At 40.7% G+C, this 18,483-nt stretch overlaps 1 protein-coding gene across 1 annotated transcript; it reads left to right on the top strand.

Annotated features, from left to right (window-relative positions):
- Positions 1-10,331: 10,331 nt before the first annotated feature.
- On the top strand, positions 10,332-11,887 carry LOC124392005 (galectin-2-like). Its single transcript, XM_046858703.1, has 3 exons — positions 10,332-10,440; positions 11,288-11,462; positions 11,655-11,887. The coding sequence occupies exons 1-3, from the start codon at positions 10,343-10,345 to the stop codon at positions 11,799-11,801; spliced, it is 420 nt and encodes a 139-aa protein (XP_046714659.1). The 5' UTR covers positions 10,332-10,342; the 3' UTR covers positions 11,802-11,887.
- Positions 11,888-18,483: the final 6,596 nt, after the last annotated feature.

Consider the following 18,483-nt stretch of genomic DNA (forward strand, 5'->3'; position numbering starts at 1 on the left):
GCACCTACCACCACAACTGTGCCACCTACATAATCTGAAGCAGTTCAAAATGACTATTTGTCTAATAACATGACAAAAACATAGAAATGTGAATAAAATCCAACCTACTCACCAGAAATGCATACTCATAATTTGCACCACTCCTCAGAGGCTGTAATTCAGTTGTACTGCTTGTATTCACCTGTCTGGAAGTGGTAAACAAACTCTTTCCCGGGCTGAGACAAGCTAGCTAGCTTGGGGGTTGGCTGACCTCTTCTCTCAATCTCTAGCTTTTCTTCAAAATGTATTTTTAAGTATGTCCAAGACCAAATCAATTTCTCTTCCTTTGTAGGCATAAAAAAGTCTAAATTAAATGTATTCATGTGTGCAGAGTGATACACACTTGTTTTGCCAGTTGAACTTGGCTGTAACAGTTTCCCTTTGACCAACCAATCAGAGGACAGAAAAATGCTGATGCTATTCTGGGATAGCTAGCTGGCCCGGTGAGGTGAAAATAAAATCTGATTGTTTAATGAAACAGTCCCGTTGCTAAAATTCTTTATGGTCAAAGAGCCAGCAGCATTGTCTTTGCAGGCTCCGGGCAGATTGGATTGACATAGCAGCGCATAGAGTCTGAAATCTGATTGGACAAAAAAATCTTAACATCTACATGCATGTACTTGAAGCAGTGCAGGCAAGAGAAACGCTACGAAATGAAAAGAATAAACTGTTGGAAATAAATTTATACAATTTTATGGAACAAATATTAGAATTTAGGTTGTAAATGTAGGTCAGTGCTTCTGATAATGTTTAGGCCAGCAGATAAGGCTGGCCTGACTGCCCTCCACCTCCCTCTGACAATCCAAACTGATACTTTCAATACTTTAAACACCAACACTGATATCAATACCAATATTTTTGAAAGCCGTCATTAATATTAGGTGAAGTCTTAACCTGGGTTGGAAGAAGGGAGAGGAGCCTAGGCCCTTGAGCAAGGTCCTTATGCAAGGCTCTCTGCTATAGGGTTGCTGTCGCATTTATGCCTGAAGTTTGATCTGATCCAATTATACCATTATCACCTATATCAATACCATATAGAAATCAATACCAGGATTTTTTTAAAAGCCGTCATTAATATAAGGTGAACTGGTAACCTGGGTTACTTCCGGAAAGTGGGGGAGGTACTATCAATACCCGGATCATCAATACCAATAGCAATACCAGTACATTTGAAAGCTGTCATTGCTAAATAGGGGAGGTGGTAGCTCAGTGGTTAAGGATATGGGATACTGATTGGAAGGTCAGGTGTTCAAGCCTTTGCATTGTCATGCTTCCACTTGTAGGGGCACTGAGTGAGGCCCTTAACCCTCAATGCTCCAGGGGCGCTGTATCATATATGACCCTGCACTCTGACCTTAAAATGAACTGGACTTTGTTTATTTGACTTCTCCTTCTTTCGGCTTCTTCCATTAGGGTCGCCACAGCAGATCATCCATCTCCATACACCCCTGTCCTATACATCTGCCACTTTCACACCAGCTACCAGCATTTCTTCCCTTACCACAGTCATAAACTTCGTCCTTGGCCTTCCTCTTTTAATCCTTCCTAGCAGCTCCATCCTCAGCATTCTCCTACCCATATACCCCATGTCCCTCATCTGCACATGTCCAAACCATTTTAATCTCACCTCCCTCACTTTGTCTCCAAAACATCCTACATGCCCTGTCCCTCTAATAAACTTATTTCTAATTCTGTCCATCCTCATCACTCAAACAAACCTTAACATTTTCAGCTCTGCTACCTCCAGCTCCACCTTCTGTATTTTAGTCAATGCCACTGTCTCTAAACCATACATAACATTGCAGGTCTCACCACAATAATATAAACTTTCCCTTTCACTCCTGCAGATACCCTTCTATCACAAATCACTCCTTCCACTCTTCTCCACCCACTCGAGCCTGCCTGCACTCTTTTCTTCACTTCTCTAACACACTCTCCATTACTTTGCTCTGTTGACCCCAGATACCTGAACCCCTCCACCTTCTCCACTTCTTCTCCTTGCAACCACACCTCTCCACTGCTCTCCCTCTCATTCACACACATGTATTTTGTCTTACTCCTACTGACTTTAATTCTCCATTCTTCAAAATCTTGTCTAGATCCAAAATCTTGTTGAACAACCTAATTAAAAACTCCACTGCCATCTCTCCTAAACATCTCCATGCTTCTACTGGTATGTCATCTGGCCCAACCAACCTTTCACTCTTAATCCTCTTAATTGCTGCTCTCACTTCCTCCTTACTAATCCTATCCACTTGGTGGATGGTGAAGCAGGAGCTTCACCATCTCCACACCATCCAACCTTCTCTCTCTCATTTTCCTTGTCATCAGCTGCTTAAAATACTTCCTCCATCTTCTCAACACCCTCTCCTCACTAGTCAACACATTTCCATCTCCATCCTTTATTGCTCTAACTTGCAGCACATCCTTCCCAGCTTGGTGCCTCTGCCAGGCCAATCGCTACAAATCCTTTTCTCCTTCCTTAGTGTCCAACTTCACATACAGCTCCTTATATGCCTTTTCCTTGGCTTTCGTCACATCCCTCTTCACCTGCTGCTGCATCTCCTTGTATTCCTGCCTAATTTTCTCATCACTCTGTCGATCCCAATTCTGTTTTGTCAACCTTTTTCTCCTTATGCTTTCCTGCACTTCCTCATTCCCCCACAAACTCTTTGTCTTCCTTTCTATTTCCTGCTTTCACACCAAGTACTTTTCTAGCTGTCTCCTTTATTACTTCTGTAGAAGTTGCCCAATCATCCAGCACCTCTTCACCACCACTGAGCCCCTGTCTGACTTTTTCCCTGATTCTCACACTATAGTCTTTCTCCTTCAGTTTCCACCATTTTATTCTTCTTTCAGTCCTCACTCTCCTCCTCTTCTTCTTCACCTCCAAAACCATCCTACAGACCACCATCTGATGCTGTCTGTCTACACTGTCCCCTGCCAACACCTTACAGTCTCCAATCTCCTTCAGGTTGCATCTCCTACATGGAAAATACTCCACCTGTGTGCGCCTTCCTCCATTCTTATACATCACTCTCTGATCCTCCTTCTTCTTAAAATAAGTATTCATCACTGCCATTTCTATCCTTAGCAAAATATACCACCATCTGCCCTTCCACATTTCTCTTCTTAAAGCCATACCTACCCATCACCTCCTTATCACCTCTGTTCCTTTCACCTATATGCCATTACAGTCTGCCCCAATCACCAATCTTTCATTCCTAGGTACACCTTCTACCACTTTATCTAACTCACTCCAGAATATTTCATTATCCTTTATTTCACAACCCACTTGTGGAGCATAAACACTGATGACTTTTATCATCACCCCTTCAACTTTCAGCTTCACGTTTATAACCCTATCAGAAACTCTCTTCACCTCCACTACACTCTTACTAAACTCTTCCTTCAAAATCACCCCTACACCATTTCTCTTTCCATCCACACCATGATAGAATAGTTTTAACCCAACTCTAATGTTCCTGGCCTTACTTCCTTTCCACTTGGTCTCCTGAACACACAGCATATTTACCTTTCTCCTCTCCATCATATCAGTTACCTCTCTCCCTTTACCAGTCATAGTACTAAAATCTAAAGTACCATCTTTAACCTCCACTCTCCTCCACTTCTCCTTTTCCTGCTGTCTCTGTCGATCTCTTCCTCCTCTCCTTCTCCTCCTTCGGCCAACAGAAGCCCAATTCTCACTGGTACCCTGTTGACTAACAATATCTGTGGCGGTCGTTGGTAATCCGGGCCTCGAAAGATCCAGTATGAATTTCTGATTTGTGATCCGCATATTTGATTTGGCATGTTTTACGCTGGATGCCCTTCCTAACACAACCCGCCCCATTTATCTGGGCTTGGGACCGGCAATGAGTGCACTGGCTTGTGCAACCATAAAAAAAAAAAAATCATTTATTTGAATGCGTTATTTACACAAACTACATTCCTTCCCCTTTATGGGTTTTGATAAACAAGAGAATGTAGATGTTTCCCTCTTAATCCTGTTTCTTCTCAGATAAATCTCAAAGTCTAAAAATCACTTGGACGGTCCAGTTAATGCAGTCACCCCAAGATACACAAGTGAGTGATAGAATGGAGACTTGTGTGTACAGCGGAAGATGAAATATTTTTTGTTGACATTACATAAATATTAAACTCAGATAGAATTGATATTTTAATGTGAGAATTGATCCTTTTGACATGATGGATTGAGGTAGATACACCTCAATCTGAAAGTACAGTGTCAAAAGTTTGGAAACACCTATTTTGTTTATAATTTTTGAGAGACAGATCCATGTTCTTATTGTTTATATGCAACAAACTATGTGATTTAATCATATGAAGATTGTGGGAGAGCTGATGGTTCTGGGAAAGGAACACCACTTAGGACAGGATCAGGTTTGAAGGAAATACTTTTATTATTTTATTTTAGTGTTCAGTGCCAGAGTTATAAGTTTACAGGCACACACACACACTCTGCACGCGCGCTTCTGCTCCTCTTTTATGCTCCCCCCTGATCACTGAAAAAGAGAGAACATAAATTAGTCAGAATACCCCTCAGGTGTGTCATTCCCACCCTTCCCTGCTTCCTGCCTCACCCCTCATCTCAGGCCGGGGAGCCGTACGGCCCGCAACCGACTCCGGAGGGCTGTCGTGAGAGCGAGTCGGCCACGACCATCCGCGCCCCCGGTCTGTGGACCACCTTGAATTTGAACGGCTGAAAGGCCATATACCACAGAGTAATCCACGCGTTGGCATTCTTCATGCGATGGAGTCACTGGAGTGGGGCATGGTCCAAACAGATAGTATCGGAGGGTGAGGACCGCCCACTTGATGGCAAGAAACTCCATTTCTATGGTGCTGTACCGACTCTCTTGCACCGACAATTTACGACTGATGTACAGCACCTTCCCCCTCCACCACCTGGGACAGCACGGCCTCCAACCCCCTATCCGTCTGTAATAAAAAGGGGAGAGAGAAGTTAGGAGCATGTAAAAGCGGACCACCGCAGAGTGCAGCTTTAACTCGCAAAAATTCCTGTCTCACCTCTTTTTTGGTCTTGGGCCTCGGACAGGTCGCAATCGCTGCTGTCTTATCAATTTGGGGACGCACCTGCCCATGACCCAAGTGGAAACCCAGATACCGTACTTCTACCCACCCAATCGCACATTTCCCTGGGTTTGCCGTAAACCTTGCCCGCTTAAAGGTCCTCAGGAACACCTTGAGGTGTCGCAAATGCCGCTGCCAGTCATGGCAATATATGATTACGTCATCCAAATAGGCAGCAGCGTATCCGATATGAGGCCAGAGAATTCTATCCATGCGGCGTTGAAATGTTGCTGGGGCCCCGAACAAACTGAACGGAAGTGTAACGAACTGGTGTAAACCGAACGGAGTGGAAAAATCCATTTTTTCATGGGACATTGGCGTCAAGGGCATCTGCCAATATCCCTTGGTTAAATCCTGCGTCGAATAAAAGCGAGCCACGCCTAACCGATCAAGCAGCTCTTTGATGCGGGCATCGGATACGCGCCGAATTTAGACACCGCGTTGACTTTCACCGCGTTGACATTCGCAAACTCTTGTCGCAACTCCTCTACCCGTGCCCTTTGTGATGGCAGGAGGTGGTCTCCACAGGGAACCGGGGCGGATTCTGGCGCGGATTTTGTCCTTACCTTCGGTCCTAGCTCCTCCCTCTCTGGAACCACCGTCGCTAACAACACAGGCACCTCCTCTCTCCACGGTTTCAGGAGGTTGAGGTGGTATACCTGGAGTGTATTGCCTTTATCTGTGCGCCGCACCTCATAATCAACATCCCCCACCTGCCGTGTAACTTCAAAAGGTCCTTGCCACTTCGCGAGTAGTTTAGAGCTCGACGTGGGTAGCAGAACGAGGACTCTATCTCCGGGTGAAAATTTCCGCAGCTGCGCACCCCTATTATACAGCTGGGATTGCCGTTCTTACAACTGTAGCAAATTCCCCAGGGCTAGTTGTCCTAATAATTTTCTAAGCCATCAGTTTGAGGGTGGTATATGCTGGTGCGAATCGACTTAATTCCCAATAACCCGTATAGTTCGTGTAGTGTCCGTGACATGAAAGCCGTGCCCTGAACAGTCAGGATCTCTTTCGGGACCCCGACTCAGAAGATAACACGGAAGAGTGCCTCCGCAACACTGCTTGCGGAGATGCTGTGGAGGGGCACCGCCTCCGGATATCGCGTTGCGCAATCTACCAAAACTAGCGCAAAGCGATGTCCGGAGGCGGTGCCCCTCCACAGCATCTCTGCAAGCACTCTTCCATGCACTCTTCAACGGCTGCGCTTTCATTCCAAAGTACCCCCCGGATTACCCTGATCCTGCTGTTTTCCATGTTTACACTGTCTGCACCACGTTTAGCCGTTGCTGCCCAGCGCTGCGCTTTTCCAAGTATCCGTTGATTCTCTACACAAACTGTCTCTGCTTTTACAGAAATTTGTGGACTGCGCTCCCGGAGCGCACCACTGGATATTACTGCTTCGCTACAAGTATTGGTGGATTATCTCCTGAGTATTCTCAATATACTTTGTTTGCGTTTACTTCGGCTGTAAAAAAAACCTCCAAAAACATGTGCATGCACATTGTCATTTATTAACGCATATCATGTACATAAAGAAATTTCAAACATTATATATTGTAATCCTCTGCTTTACCGTGATGCGAATCTTAAGAATTCTGAATCTCGAATCCCAGTTTATTGCGGAATTGCATTTGCCACATAACTAATTTGTTTTGCTGATTTTTCCGGGCTCTTGCGGATAGCACGATAGACCAAAAAACTTATAGGGAATTGTTTTTATGGCGTTTTATGTTGGAATAATGAAATGAATTAATAAAAATATAATTATTATTTTTAAAAGAAAGTAAAATGTTAATACAGTACAGTAAAAACAATTGCATTTTTGGGGTGACACCCCTTTATCGCGGTAATTTGCAGAAATTCTTGTGATGTGTTTATAATTTTGTTCAGTATATATACAAAAGTGTTGCATTTATAATTTTGTTCAGTGTATATACACAAAAGTGTTGCTTTTATAATTTTGTTCATTATATATATACAAAGTGTTGCATTTATAATTTGATATATATATATATACACAAAGGTGTTGCATTTATAATGTTCAGTATATATACACACAGAGGTGTTACATTTATAATTTTGTTCAGTATAAATACACAAAGGTGTTGCGTTTATAATTTTGTTCAGTATATATACACAAAGGTGTTGCGCTTATATATATTATCAGCAGCAGAGAAAGAGATAAAACTTTATTGAAGGACAATTAAAAGTTATAAACTGTCATTAAAAAGGGTACTAATACTATTAAAACAAACAAAAAACTACTAAAAAATAAAACACACTTTTTAATAATTTTTTTAGGTTACCCAACACTTAGCAACAGTCAATATAATTTATAGCTATAAATAATTTGTAGCTATAACTAGCTATAGCTGGTACTCATTATCATAGGTCAAAAGCTATCTGGCTATGATGACTAGTAGTAATTAACACAATCATGAATTTATACATCTTTAATGTGACTAGTAATGAGTACTACAGGGTATGAAGGTTTTTTTCATTTTTATTGTCATCACAAGTTAGGTAGTAACATTGCTACCTCATAAGCGTTACGTTTCTACAACAACAGTTACAAAAAGGCAATACAACATTTTTTTATTAATTATGCAATGATAGGCTGAAATATTGTTATAGTTAAGGGTAGATTCAGAAGTGTTGCTACAGGTTCATTTCTTGAACCATAGCAGAGCAAGCATATAGTTGGCTGTATCTCTAATGCCAACATGATATAAAAGGTTTCTGTCAGAATGATGTATACACAGGAATTGGATCTGGGTCAGGTCTTATATACAGTATGTGTATCTAAATGGATAGGGCAAACATATTTTATTTTTGTGGGTGGCAGCAATTTGATTTAGTGCTGCTGGAGGTGAATGCATTTGTGAGAGATGTTGGTGTAACCTGCAAAATCCTCAGCTGGGAGGAGGATGCAACTGCTTTAAAAATAGGTTACAGTAGGTATAAAAATAGACCTTGTGATACCAGTTAGTATGTAATCATGGTTTCACTTGGATGTCTATGTGTTGGGTTTAAAACACATCCTTGCTAATGCAGCACTTGTGAATAAGTATTCACTATACACTAAACTGCTCATTTTTTGTATAGTAATTCAACATATTACTACATTTTTTGTGGGACCAATTCCATGCCAGTTATGCTGACTCTTGAATTTACAATGACATTTTGTGTATAAAGACAAGCCCATGTAAACTGTATATAGAATCTATGGATAGACACATGTGAATAGCAATAACCCCAGGATTCTCATTAATATATAATATATCCTCTACAGTGGATTTTCTGTAACAGCATAATTTATTCATAAGATAATGGACTAATCACAGCCTTGTCATATATCCCAGAGATCCCTCATGTCTTTGTTACCTTCTGGCACTCCCTTTTATTTACTGTCCTAACTAGTCCTGCTGGACTCCTTACTTGCACTCTGATCATACCGCAGAGTGTCCTTATTATTACATAATACATAATAAGGACACTGTGCGGTATGATCAGGGTGCAACTGGTAATGCCTGCATGTTTCTTCTCTCACTGTTGTCCCCCTATTACTCTATTGAGTTAAACATGCTCTTGAGGTGCCTTCTGGATCAGCCAGTTTTATCCTAATGCCCTACCTTTTGGATGGTGTTTTTTTCATTTCAGAGACAACTTGCTGATGCTTAAGATGTTTTCACATGAACAGACTACACTGATAAGGCAGAGCATTATGACTACCTGCCTAATATTGTATTTGTCTCCCTTTTACTGACAGCATAAACAGCATTAACTCATTTGAGCTACAATAGCTTGTATGTTGGATCAACCCACACGGGCCAGCCTTCGCTCCAATGAGCCTTGGCCGTCATGACCCTGTCACCGGTTCAACACTGTTTCTTCCTTAGACCACTTTTGATAAATACTGACCACTGCAGACCGGGAACATCCCACAAGAGCTGCAGTTTTGGACATGTTCTGGCCCAGGGTGTTTTTTTAGCCTTTTCACTCTGTTCTATTGTCAACCCCCTAATGGCTCTGCACTCTCCCCACAATGGTCCACCCCCACACCATACAAATCATTCGCAACCTTCCATAAAAAAAAGATTTAAAACATGTAATAATCGTTACAAAATTGCCTGAATTCAACTATGTAAACTGTACTGTATATGTATATAAACTGTACTGTGTGGCGGTGGGGAGGGGGCATTCACTGGCACACCCCCAGTTAGTTGTACCCTAGGTGACCGCCTAGTTTCCTTATGCCCAGAAAAGATGCTCCTCTGACCCATTCCTCTGGCCATCACAATTTGACCCTGGTCAAACTCGCTCTAATCCTTATGCTTGCGTTTTTTTCCTGCTTCAAAGACAAATGTTCACCTGCTGCCTAATATATCCCATTCACTAACAGGTGCCATGATAATGTAATAATTAGTTGATAAACTCAACAATGATGGAACTATAATGAAAGGTCATTTGGTACCATCCAGATGAGGATTGGATTCCGTACTGAGTCTGGTTTAAATGAAGGTTTCTTCTTTATACCATTTAGGGAGTTTTTACTTGCCACTGTCACCAATGGATTGTTCATTAGGGATTAACTTAAAAGGGATAGACTTATATAGGCTTATTTTTTAATAAAAAATTAATATTTTACTTCTGTAAAGCTGCTTTAGGTAATTTGTCAATTGGTAAAAGCTCTGTACAAATAAAATTGATTTATAGAATTGATTTAAGTCCCTGGAGCTGTGAGATGGCAATGCTACCTGTCATTTCAGTATCTGTAATTTTGTATGAGATTGAAACTCATGCCATCCCATATTTTTACTTGACAAGCCTCTTTTTGTACCAGTGATTACATTTGGAAGAAAAAGGATTAACTCACTTTAAATACAATTAGTTGAAGTGAGCACAGTGATAACAATAGAGTGATTCAATCAGTTAATCGTCTGGTCTGATTCAATTTTATTGTGTAGGATGTAATTAGCATGTAATGTTGATTTGATAGTACGAATGTCTCAAGGATTCAGTGCTATTTAAATGTACGATTAGGGTTAGAGTTTGTGAGGAATTGCTTGGCCACCAGCGGATCAGAAAATGGTAGTAGATGCTATTAATACATGGTGCTGTTTTCCTTCATACTTTGAGCTGCTTGGAGAATGTCAAAGAGATTTGGAAATAACCTAAATAAATGCAATTTCCTTTGCAGGAGACTGAGCTGAAGAATGTTCTTTTCAGAGCTGGAGATCGGTTGAAAGTCCAAGGGAGGATTTATTCTACTGCTAAAAGGTAAGACTAACGATATGCTAATAAAACAATGATACCCTAACCCTAACATTACCTCTTACATGTTAATATTCAGTACATCATAAATGATTAAAGTAGACTTTTATAATGAAAAGAAATCCTTAATAAACCAGCTGATTTTTTTGTTGAACTTCTACTTTACATTATTTTAGTAGTAAAAGTAGTAAAAAAGTTTTTTGCATTTACAAAAAAAAAATAATAATAATTGCATTTTGTCTATATAAGTGATAAGAAAATAAATATTCCAGTGAATTGAAAATGAACCTCAAATTTAAATTTAATTTCAGATCTAAATTCAGAAACATAATTTTATAGATTAAATACATTTATCAATGTTAGATTTTTAACATGCCTGAACAAAAAAAGGTCTCCGACACGATCTATGATGTCTGTGGTGTCTTTTCTGATCAGGGACAAATCACACAGCACACGGAGCATACCGTCTTCTTCGGTTAAATTCAGAAAAGAGACAAGTATATATACACACTGAACAAAATCTGAGCTAAAACTGTTCCTGATTGAGTAATAAGACATGGTAACCAGACATGTGTGAGCAAAGACAAAAACATCCAGATGAGGATGTATACTTTACATACTTGCATCATAAAGATACTATAGGCAGTGCACAGACATCATAGGAATAGAGAACGTGTGAGGCGATGCTTATACTTGCTTAAAACGTGTATATTAGCATGGATTAATATTATTATTATTTTTTTTAAATAAACATACATGATATAGTTTCAGAGAGTTTTAGAATATGCTGTTTAGCTCATTAGCCATTTTTACTCTAGTTATCTAATCATATCTGTATGCTGTGTTTCTGAAGGTTCCAAATTGACCTGGGCTCCAGCTCCAGTCAACTGGCTCTTCACTTCAACCCTCGTTTTCAGGATTGTGATGAAAAGACACCGGTGCTGGTGTGTAATTCACTGTGCGATGATGTCTGGAACCAGGAGCAAAGGGAAACCCACAACCCTTTCCAACCAGGCTCCACTTTTAAGGTAATAAAATAGGCCAAAAACCAAGTAGTTATATGTTTATTGTATTTAAAGTCTGTTTTTGTATTTTCAAAACACCAGTCATTTCTGATATGAGTTATTAAATCATACAATGTGCTACATTTCAGAAACGTGTTTTATAGTATTTGAGTAAAGAATGTGTAACCTCAGCATCAATAACCTCTCTTTTCTTAGGTTGTAATAAAGCATGCAGGAGAGCTGTTTGAGGTAATGCTACCTGATGGGCATATCATTGAGTTCCCCAATCGACAAGGGCTGGAGGTCATCACTTACATTCGTGTCAAGGGTGACATCAGTCTCATTTCATTTAAGATAAAATGATAACAGTGGTATACTGAGAAGAGCAGGCCCTCTGCTGTTCAGTATATAAAATACGACCAATCAGTATGTACAATATGTGTGCAAAGATGGTGCCAAAATAAAAATGAAATGAAATAATGCTTGCTTTTGCATTTTACATTTAAGCATGCAACAATAAATAAACCAATAATAACAATAACAAAAATAATAAATCATAAATCTAAAATAATAAATCTAAAACCTTATCCAAAACATCATTTTGTTTGTATTTCATAACTAGAATTTGGATAAAATGCTTTAGAATTAGAATGTACGATTGCACATTCGTGCAGTCATCTTATCAGCCAGTCATGTGGCAGCAGTGCAAAGCAAAAACATTCTGCCAGATAGAGTGATACAGGTCAAAAGCTTCACAAGCAGGAATGTTCACATCACAGATGAATGTGAAAAAAAGTGTGATCTCAGTGATTTAAACTGTGACGTGGTTGTTGGTACCAGATGGGCTGGTTTGAGCTGATCTACATAGGATTTTCTCACACAACAGTCCCTACAAAGAAATGTTCCCAACGATGTTAATAATATTGATACACAGAATCGTTTCTAATAAAGTGCACAGTAAGTGTGCATGTATGCATGTCCCTTACTGCATTACATCAGCAACCCACCCACCATCATCATACTGTTGCATTCATCCTTTTGTAATGATTTTCCAGGCAGCCTCTTTCAGCTGGTGTTTGTTTTGGGGGGTTTCCTCCTTCTGCAGTCTTCTTTTCAGGGTGTGAACTGCATACTCAAGTAGGCTGAGGTCTGGTGATTAACTTGGCCAGTTTAAAACTGGACACTTTTTCCCCTTGTTTTGTTTGCATTGTGCTTTGGGTAATTTTCATGCTGCATGAGGAAATACCCTAAAATTAGATTACACGCATTTCTTTGCATGGCAGACAGAATATTTATGTAGTCCTCTGAATGGTATGTTGCTTCTACTAATAAGATGGTAGATTAGGTTATCACTGATAAAGAAGAAACAATTCAATTCAATTCAATTCATTTTTATTTGTATAGCGCTTTTAACAATGAACATTGTCTCAAAGCAGCTTTACACAGATAATGTGGTGATTAAACATAAATATGTTCTTTGTAAGTATGTTTGTCCCTGATGAGCAACTGTGGCAAGGAAAAACTCCCCGAGATGGCATAAGGAAGAAACCTTGAGAGGAACCAGACTCAAGAGGGAACCCATCCTCATCTGGGTTGCACCAAATGTCCATTTGAAGCAGATATACAATGTTGTGGGGTACAGTGATGATGATCAGAAGCAAACTGCACTCCCGAGTCAGTGCAGCAGACCGCCGACACCAACTACAGTCAATCCGTCCTCAAAGCACCCGTTCTACTCCGGAATTAAGAGACCGTCCCGAGCTGCACAGAAGTGTGAAGATCCAAGGAGGGAGAGGGGCAGGAACACTGGTCACTGGAGCCTCAGGAGCATGTTTAACTCGACCGAAGAGAGAGAGAGAGAGAGAGAGAGAGAGAGAGAGAGAGAGAGAGAGAGAGGTGACGGGAAGAGAAGGATATGGATTATTAAGTGTAACTATTGGTGTATGAAAGTTAATGTCACTGTGCAGTTTGGACTCCGGCAAGACTCGCTATGGCAGCATAACTAAAAGGGAGAACCAGAAGGTAACACAGACATGAGGGATCTCTGGGATAAGAGACGACCCACCACACCACCGTCAACAAACCTGAGTGAGCGTGTGAATGTGAGGGGCGACAGCATACAAATATACCAGTTCACCAAACACTCTATATCCATGTTCCCTCCAGATCTGTGCCTTTACCTAAGAGAAATCTACTGATAAAAGGCTTGACTAAATAAATACGTTTTCAACCTCGACTTGAACACTGAGACTGTGTCTGAGTCCCGAACACTGATTGGAAGGCTGTTCCATAACTGTGGGGCTTTATAAGAGAAAGATCTGCCCCCTGCTGTAGTCTTCATTATTTGAGGAACCAACAGATAGCCAGCACCTTTTGATCTAAGTAGGCGTGGAGGATCATACTGGTACAGAAGTTCACTCAGATACTGCGGTGCGAGACCATTGAGTGCTTTATACGTCAGTAGTAATATTTTATAGTCAATGCGAGATTTGATTGGGAGCCAGTGTAGACTGATTAAAACAGGGGTGATGTGGTCATATTTCCTAGATCTAGTGAGGACCCTTGCTGCTGCATTCTGGACTAACTGAAGCTTATTGATGCACTTACTCGCACACCCAGACAGTAAAGCGTTACAGTAGTCTAATCTAGAAGTAACAAAAGCATGAACCAGTTTTTCTGCATCCTGTAACGACATCATATTTCTAATCTTAGCAATATTTCTAAGGTGAAAGAAGGCGATTCTGGTGATATTATTCACGTGAGACTCAAAGGAAAGACTCGGGTCAATAATCACACCAAGGTCTTTGACAGCCGTACATGCTGAAACAGAAACACCATCCAGAGATGCTACGTAATCGGAAAGTTTACTTCTAGCTGCATGTGGTCCTAGTAAAAGTACTTCCGTCTTATCTGAGTTGAGCAGAAGAAAGTTATTAAGCATCCACTGTCTAATGTCCTTTACACACTTCTCAACATTGTTAAGCTGATCTCTCTCATCTGGCTTTGCTGAAATATACAGCTGTGTGTCATCAGCATAGCAATGGAAGCGAATCCCATGTTTATGAATAATTTCACCAAGAGGCAGCATATATAAAGAGAAAAGCAGTGGGCCTAAGACAGATCCTTGAGGAACACCAAACTTTACCTCATAGAGCGTGGAGAACTCACCATTTACATCCACAAACTGATAGCGATCAGTCAAATAAGACCTGAGCCAAGAGAGAGCTGTTCCTTTATTCCTACAACATTCTCAAGTCTAGCAAGCAGTATAGTGTGATCAATGGTGTCAAAAGCTGCACTAAGGTCGAGCAAAACAAGTAAGGAGACAAAACCCTGATCAGAGGCCAATAACAGGTCATTTACCACCTTAACTAGCGCCGTCTCTGTGCTATGATGAGGCCGAAATCCTGACTGATACATTTCAAAATGTTATTCATAAGCAGATGTGAGCATAACTGCTGTGCTACAACCTTTTCTAAAATTTTGGATATAAAGGGGAGATTTGATATCGGTCTGTAGTTGGACAACTGACATGGGTCAAGGTCAGGTTTCTTAATAAGGGGTGGATAACTGCCAGTTTGAAGGATTTGGTACATAACCAGTGCTAATGGAAGAGTTAATTATTTTTAAAACAGGTTTGATTACCTCTGGAGCTATCTGTTTAAAGAAACTAGTAGGCAAGGGATCGAGAATACAGGTTGATGATTTTGATGAGGAGATTAATGAAATTAAGTCACTCTCATGAATAGTAGTGAAGCTTTGTAATTGATTGTCTGCTATAATGACACTGCTGTCTACAGGGTTACTTGTAAAATAATTTGGATTTATATTAACCGCCTGGATTTCTTGCCTGATGTTTTCAATTTTATTATTAAAAAAGTTCATGAAATCATTACTACCTATTGATGGTGTGCATGTTAGCGCAGTGCTTTTATTCCTGTTAATTTTGCTACCGTGCTGAATAAAAATCTAGGATTATGCTTGTTATTTTCTATGAGGGTGGAGAAATATGCTGATCTGGCAGCACTAAGAGATTTTCTATAATTTAGGAGGCTCTCCTTCCATGCTATTTGAAATACTGTTAATTTTGTTTGACGCCATTTACGCTCTAGTTTTCGAGTGTTCTGTTTTAAGGTGCGCGTATGATCATTATACCACTGTGCTAATTTTTCTCCCTGATCATTTTGGTCTTAAGGGAGCTACATCATCTAGAGTGTAACGTAACGTTGTTTCTAGATGTTCAGTGGCCCAGTCGAGCTCTGCGGGTCTGACGGAGATCTATCTAATATCGTAATATCGGAAGATAATTAATAAAGCAGCTGCTGTAGCTGACGTGAAAGTACGCTTAACACGGTAACGTGGTGAGGTAGAAATGCGATGACTAAGGCAAATTTTAAACGAGATTAGATAATGGTCTGAAATAGCTTCAGACTGTGGAATTATGACTAAGTTTTTTATTTTTAATCCAAATGTTAACAACAAGTCGAGAGTGTGTCCACCACTATGAGTGGGTCCTATAACATTCTGATTAATTCCGACTGAATCTAGAATGGACACAACTGCTGCTCTTAAGGAGTCTTCCTGATTATCAAAATGAATATTAAAGTCTCCAACAATTAATGCTTTGTCTAAAGAAGTAGCTAGATTTGTAATGAAATCTGCAAATTCTATCAGAAAATCAGAGTAGGGCCCTGGGGGTCTATAAATAATAATTAGTGGAATTAACTGACTTGACCTGCTTTCAGACACTGAATATTTTATGTTGGTGTAGAGAACTTCAAATGTTTTACATTTGTGTTTAGTCTTTTGTGTGACGTTTAGATTATTATTATAAATAGCTGCTACTCCGCCTCCTCTGCCATTTAGACGGGGTTGGTGTATGTAACTATACCCAGGAGGACTCGCCTCATTTAATGCTACATATTCATTCGATTTAATCCACGTTTCTGTCAAACACATTATATTAAACTCCTGGTCGGTAATAATTTCGTTTATAGTAAGCGCTTTTGGCGTGAGAGATCTAATATTCAACAATCCTATTTTTAGATCAGAGGTGCTGGCTGTGCGTTCAGTCCTATTTAATTTAATGTTAATCAGGTTACTTAAACAGACTTTCTGATAGTTCCTATATTTTGGTTTTGCTCGGGGACAGACACAGTCTCAATATGGTGGATCCTGGTGGCGACTCTGTGCAGCTAGCAGGCGGTCGGTTTAGCCTGTCTGTCTGCTCCTGGCCTTGGCTCTAGACAGTCACTTGTTAACTAGTGCTGTTCTGAGACTATGACCTATACTACAAGAAATGAGAGCAGCACCTTCCCGGGTGGGATGGACACCGTCCCGCCCTAACAGGCCAGCCTTGCCCTCAAAAATGCTCCAATTATTAATGAAGCCCACATTGTTTTGGAGCACCACTCGGACATCCAGCAGTTCAGCGACCATAACCTGCTGTAGGCTACATCGCCACGTCGCATTGGGATGGGGCCAGAGCATACTACAGCATCGGACATTGCCTTCGCTAATTTACACACCTCTATAATGTTACTCTTAGTAACCTCTGACTGTCGGCGTATATCATTAGCTCCTGTGTGAAAAACTATCTTAGAGAACCTGTGCTTTCCTAAGAATCTAAGCTGACCTGCTATGTCCGGCGCCCTGGCTCCCGGTATACACATAACCTGTGCTGCTGGTGCCCCTAAAGGTCTAGCTAGTTTCACGTGCCTCAGAATGGAGTCTCCTAAAACCAGAGCTCTTTCAGGTTTCTCAGCGGGTGCTTCACTGAGGAGAGCAAACCTGTTGGACACGCGAAGCGGAGAGGAATGGTGCTCCCGTGGGCGAGCCTTAGCGTTAGCTTTGGCTTTGAGTATGCCGAGTCGTCACCCATTCGCCCCGCTGCGAGGGCTCTAATGCCGGAGTCGGGGGAATATTACCTTCACCTAGGGCATCCAGGGCAGCCATGAAAGCCCAAGCTATGGCACTACCTTCACTGTTCTAGATCTCAAATGGATTTAGAGTGGGTGATTGTGGAGGCCAGGTCATCTGATGCAGCACTTTATCTCTCTCCTTCTTCTAGAGATGTATTTCAGGTCACTGTCATGTTAAAATACATATTATGGTCCCAATAAGTGCAAAACAGATGGAGTGGCATGTCACTGCAAAATACTGTGGTAGTCATGCTGGTTAAGTGTACCCTCAATTTTGAATATTTTAAATATACTATATACAGGGAGTGCAGAATTATTAGGCAAGTTGTATTTTTGAGGATTAATTTTATTTGAGGATTTAATTTGAACAACAACCATGTTCTCAATGAACACAAAAAACTCATTAATATCAAAGCTGAATATTTTTGGAAGTAGTTTTTAGTTTTAGCTATTTTAGGGGGATATCTGTGTGTGCAGGTGACTATTACTGTGCATAATTATTAGGCAACTTAACAAAAAACAAATTCATACCCATTTCAATTATTTATTTTTACCAGTGAAACCAATATAACATCTCAACATTCACAAATATACATGTCTGACATTCAAAACCAAACAAAAACAAATCAGTGACCAATATAGCCACCTTTCTTTGCAAGGACACTCAAAAGCCTGCCATCCATGGATTCTGTCAGTGTTTTGATCTGTTCACCATCAACATTGCGTGCAGCAGCAACCACAGCCTCCCAGACACTGTTCAGAGGTGTACTGTTTTCCCTCCTTGTAAATCGCACATTTGATGATGGACCACAGGTTCTCAATGGGGTTCAGATCAGGTGAACAAGGAGGCCATATCATTAGATTTTCTTCTTTTATACCCTTTCTTGCCAGCCACGCTGTGGAGTACTTGGGCGTGTGTGATGGAGCATTGTCCTGCATGAAAATCATGTTTTTCTTGAAGGATGCAGACTTCTTCCTGTACCACTGCTTGAAGAAGGTGTCTTCCAGAAACTGGCAGTAGGACTGGGAGTTCAGCTTGACTCCATCCTCAACCCGAAAAGGCCCCACAAGCTCATCTTTGATGATACCAGCCCAAACCAGTACTCCACCTCCACCTTGCTGGC

Source organism: Silurus meridionalis, chromosome 10, assembly GCF_014805685.1.
Source record: "Silurus meridionalis isolate SWU-2019-XX chromosome 10, ASM1480568v1, whole genome shotgun sequence".
In the NCBI taxonomy this organism is placed as follows: domain Eukaryota; kingdom Metazoa; phylum Chordata; class Actinopteri; order Siluriformes; family Siluridae; genus Silurus; species Silurus meridionalis.

Coding starts and splice junctions, on each gene's coding strand:
- LOC124392005 (XM_046858703.1), top strand. CDS start 10,343: ATGCAATTTCCTTTGCAGGAGACTGAGCTGAAGAATGTTCTTTTCAGA. Junction 10,441..11,287: donor ATTTATTCTACTGCTAAAAG/GTAAGACTAACG, acceptor GTGTTTCTGAAG/GTTCCAAATTGACCTGGGCT. Junction 11,463..11,654: donor AACCAGGCTCCACTTTTAAG/GTAATAAAATAG, acceptor CTCTTTTCTTAG/GTTGTAATAAAGCATGCAGG.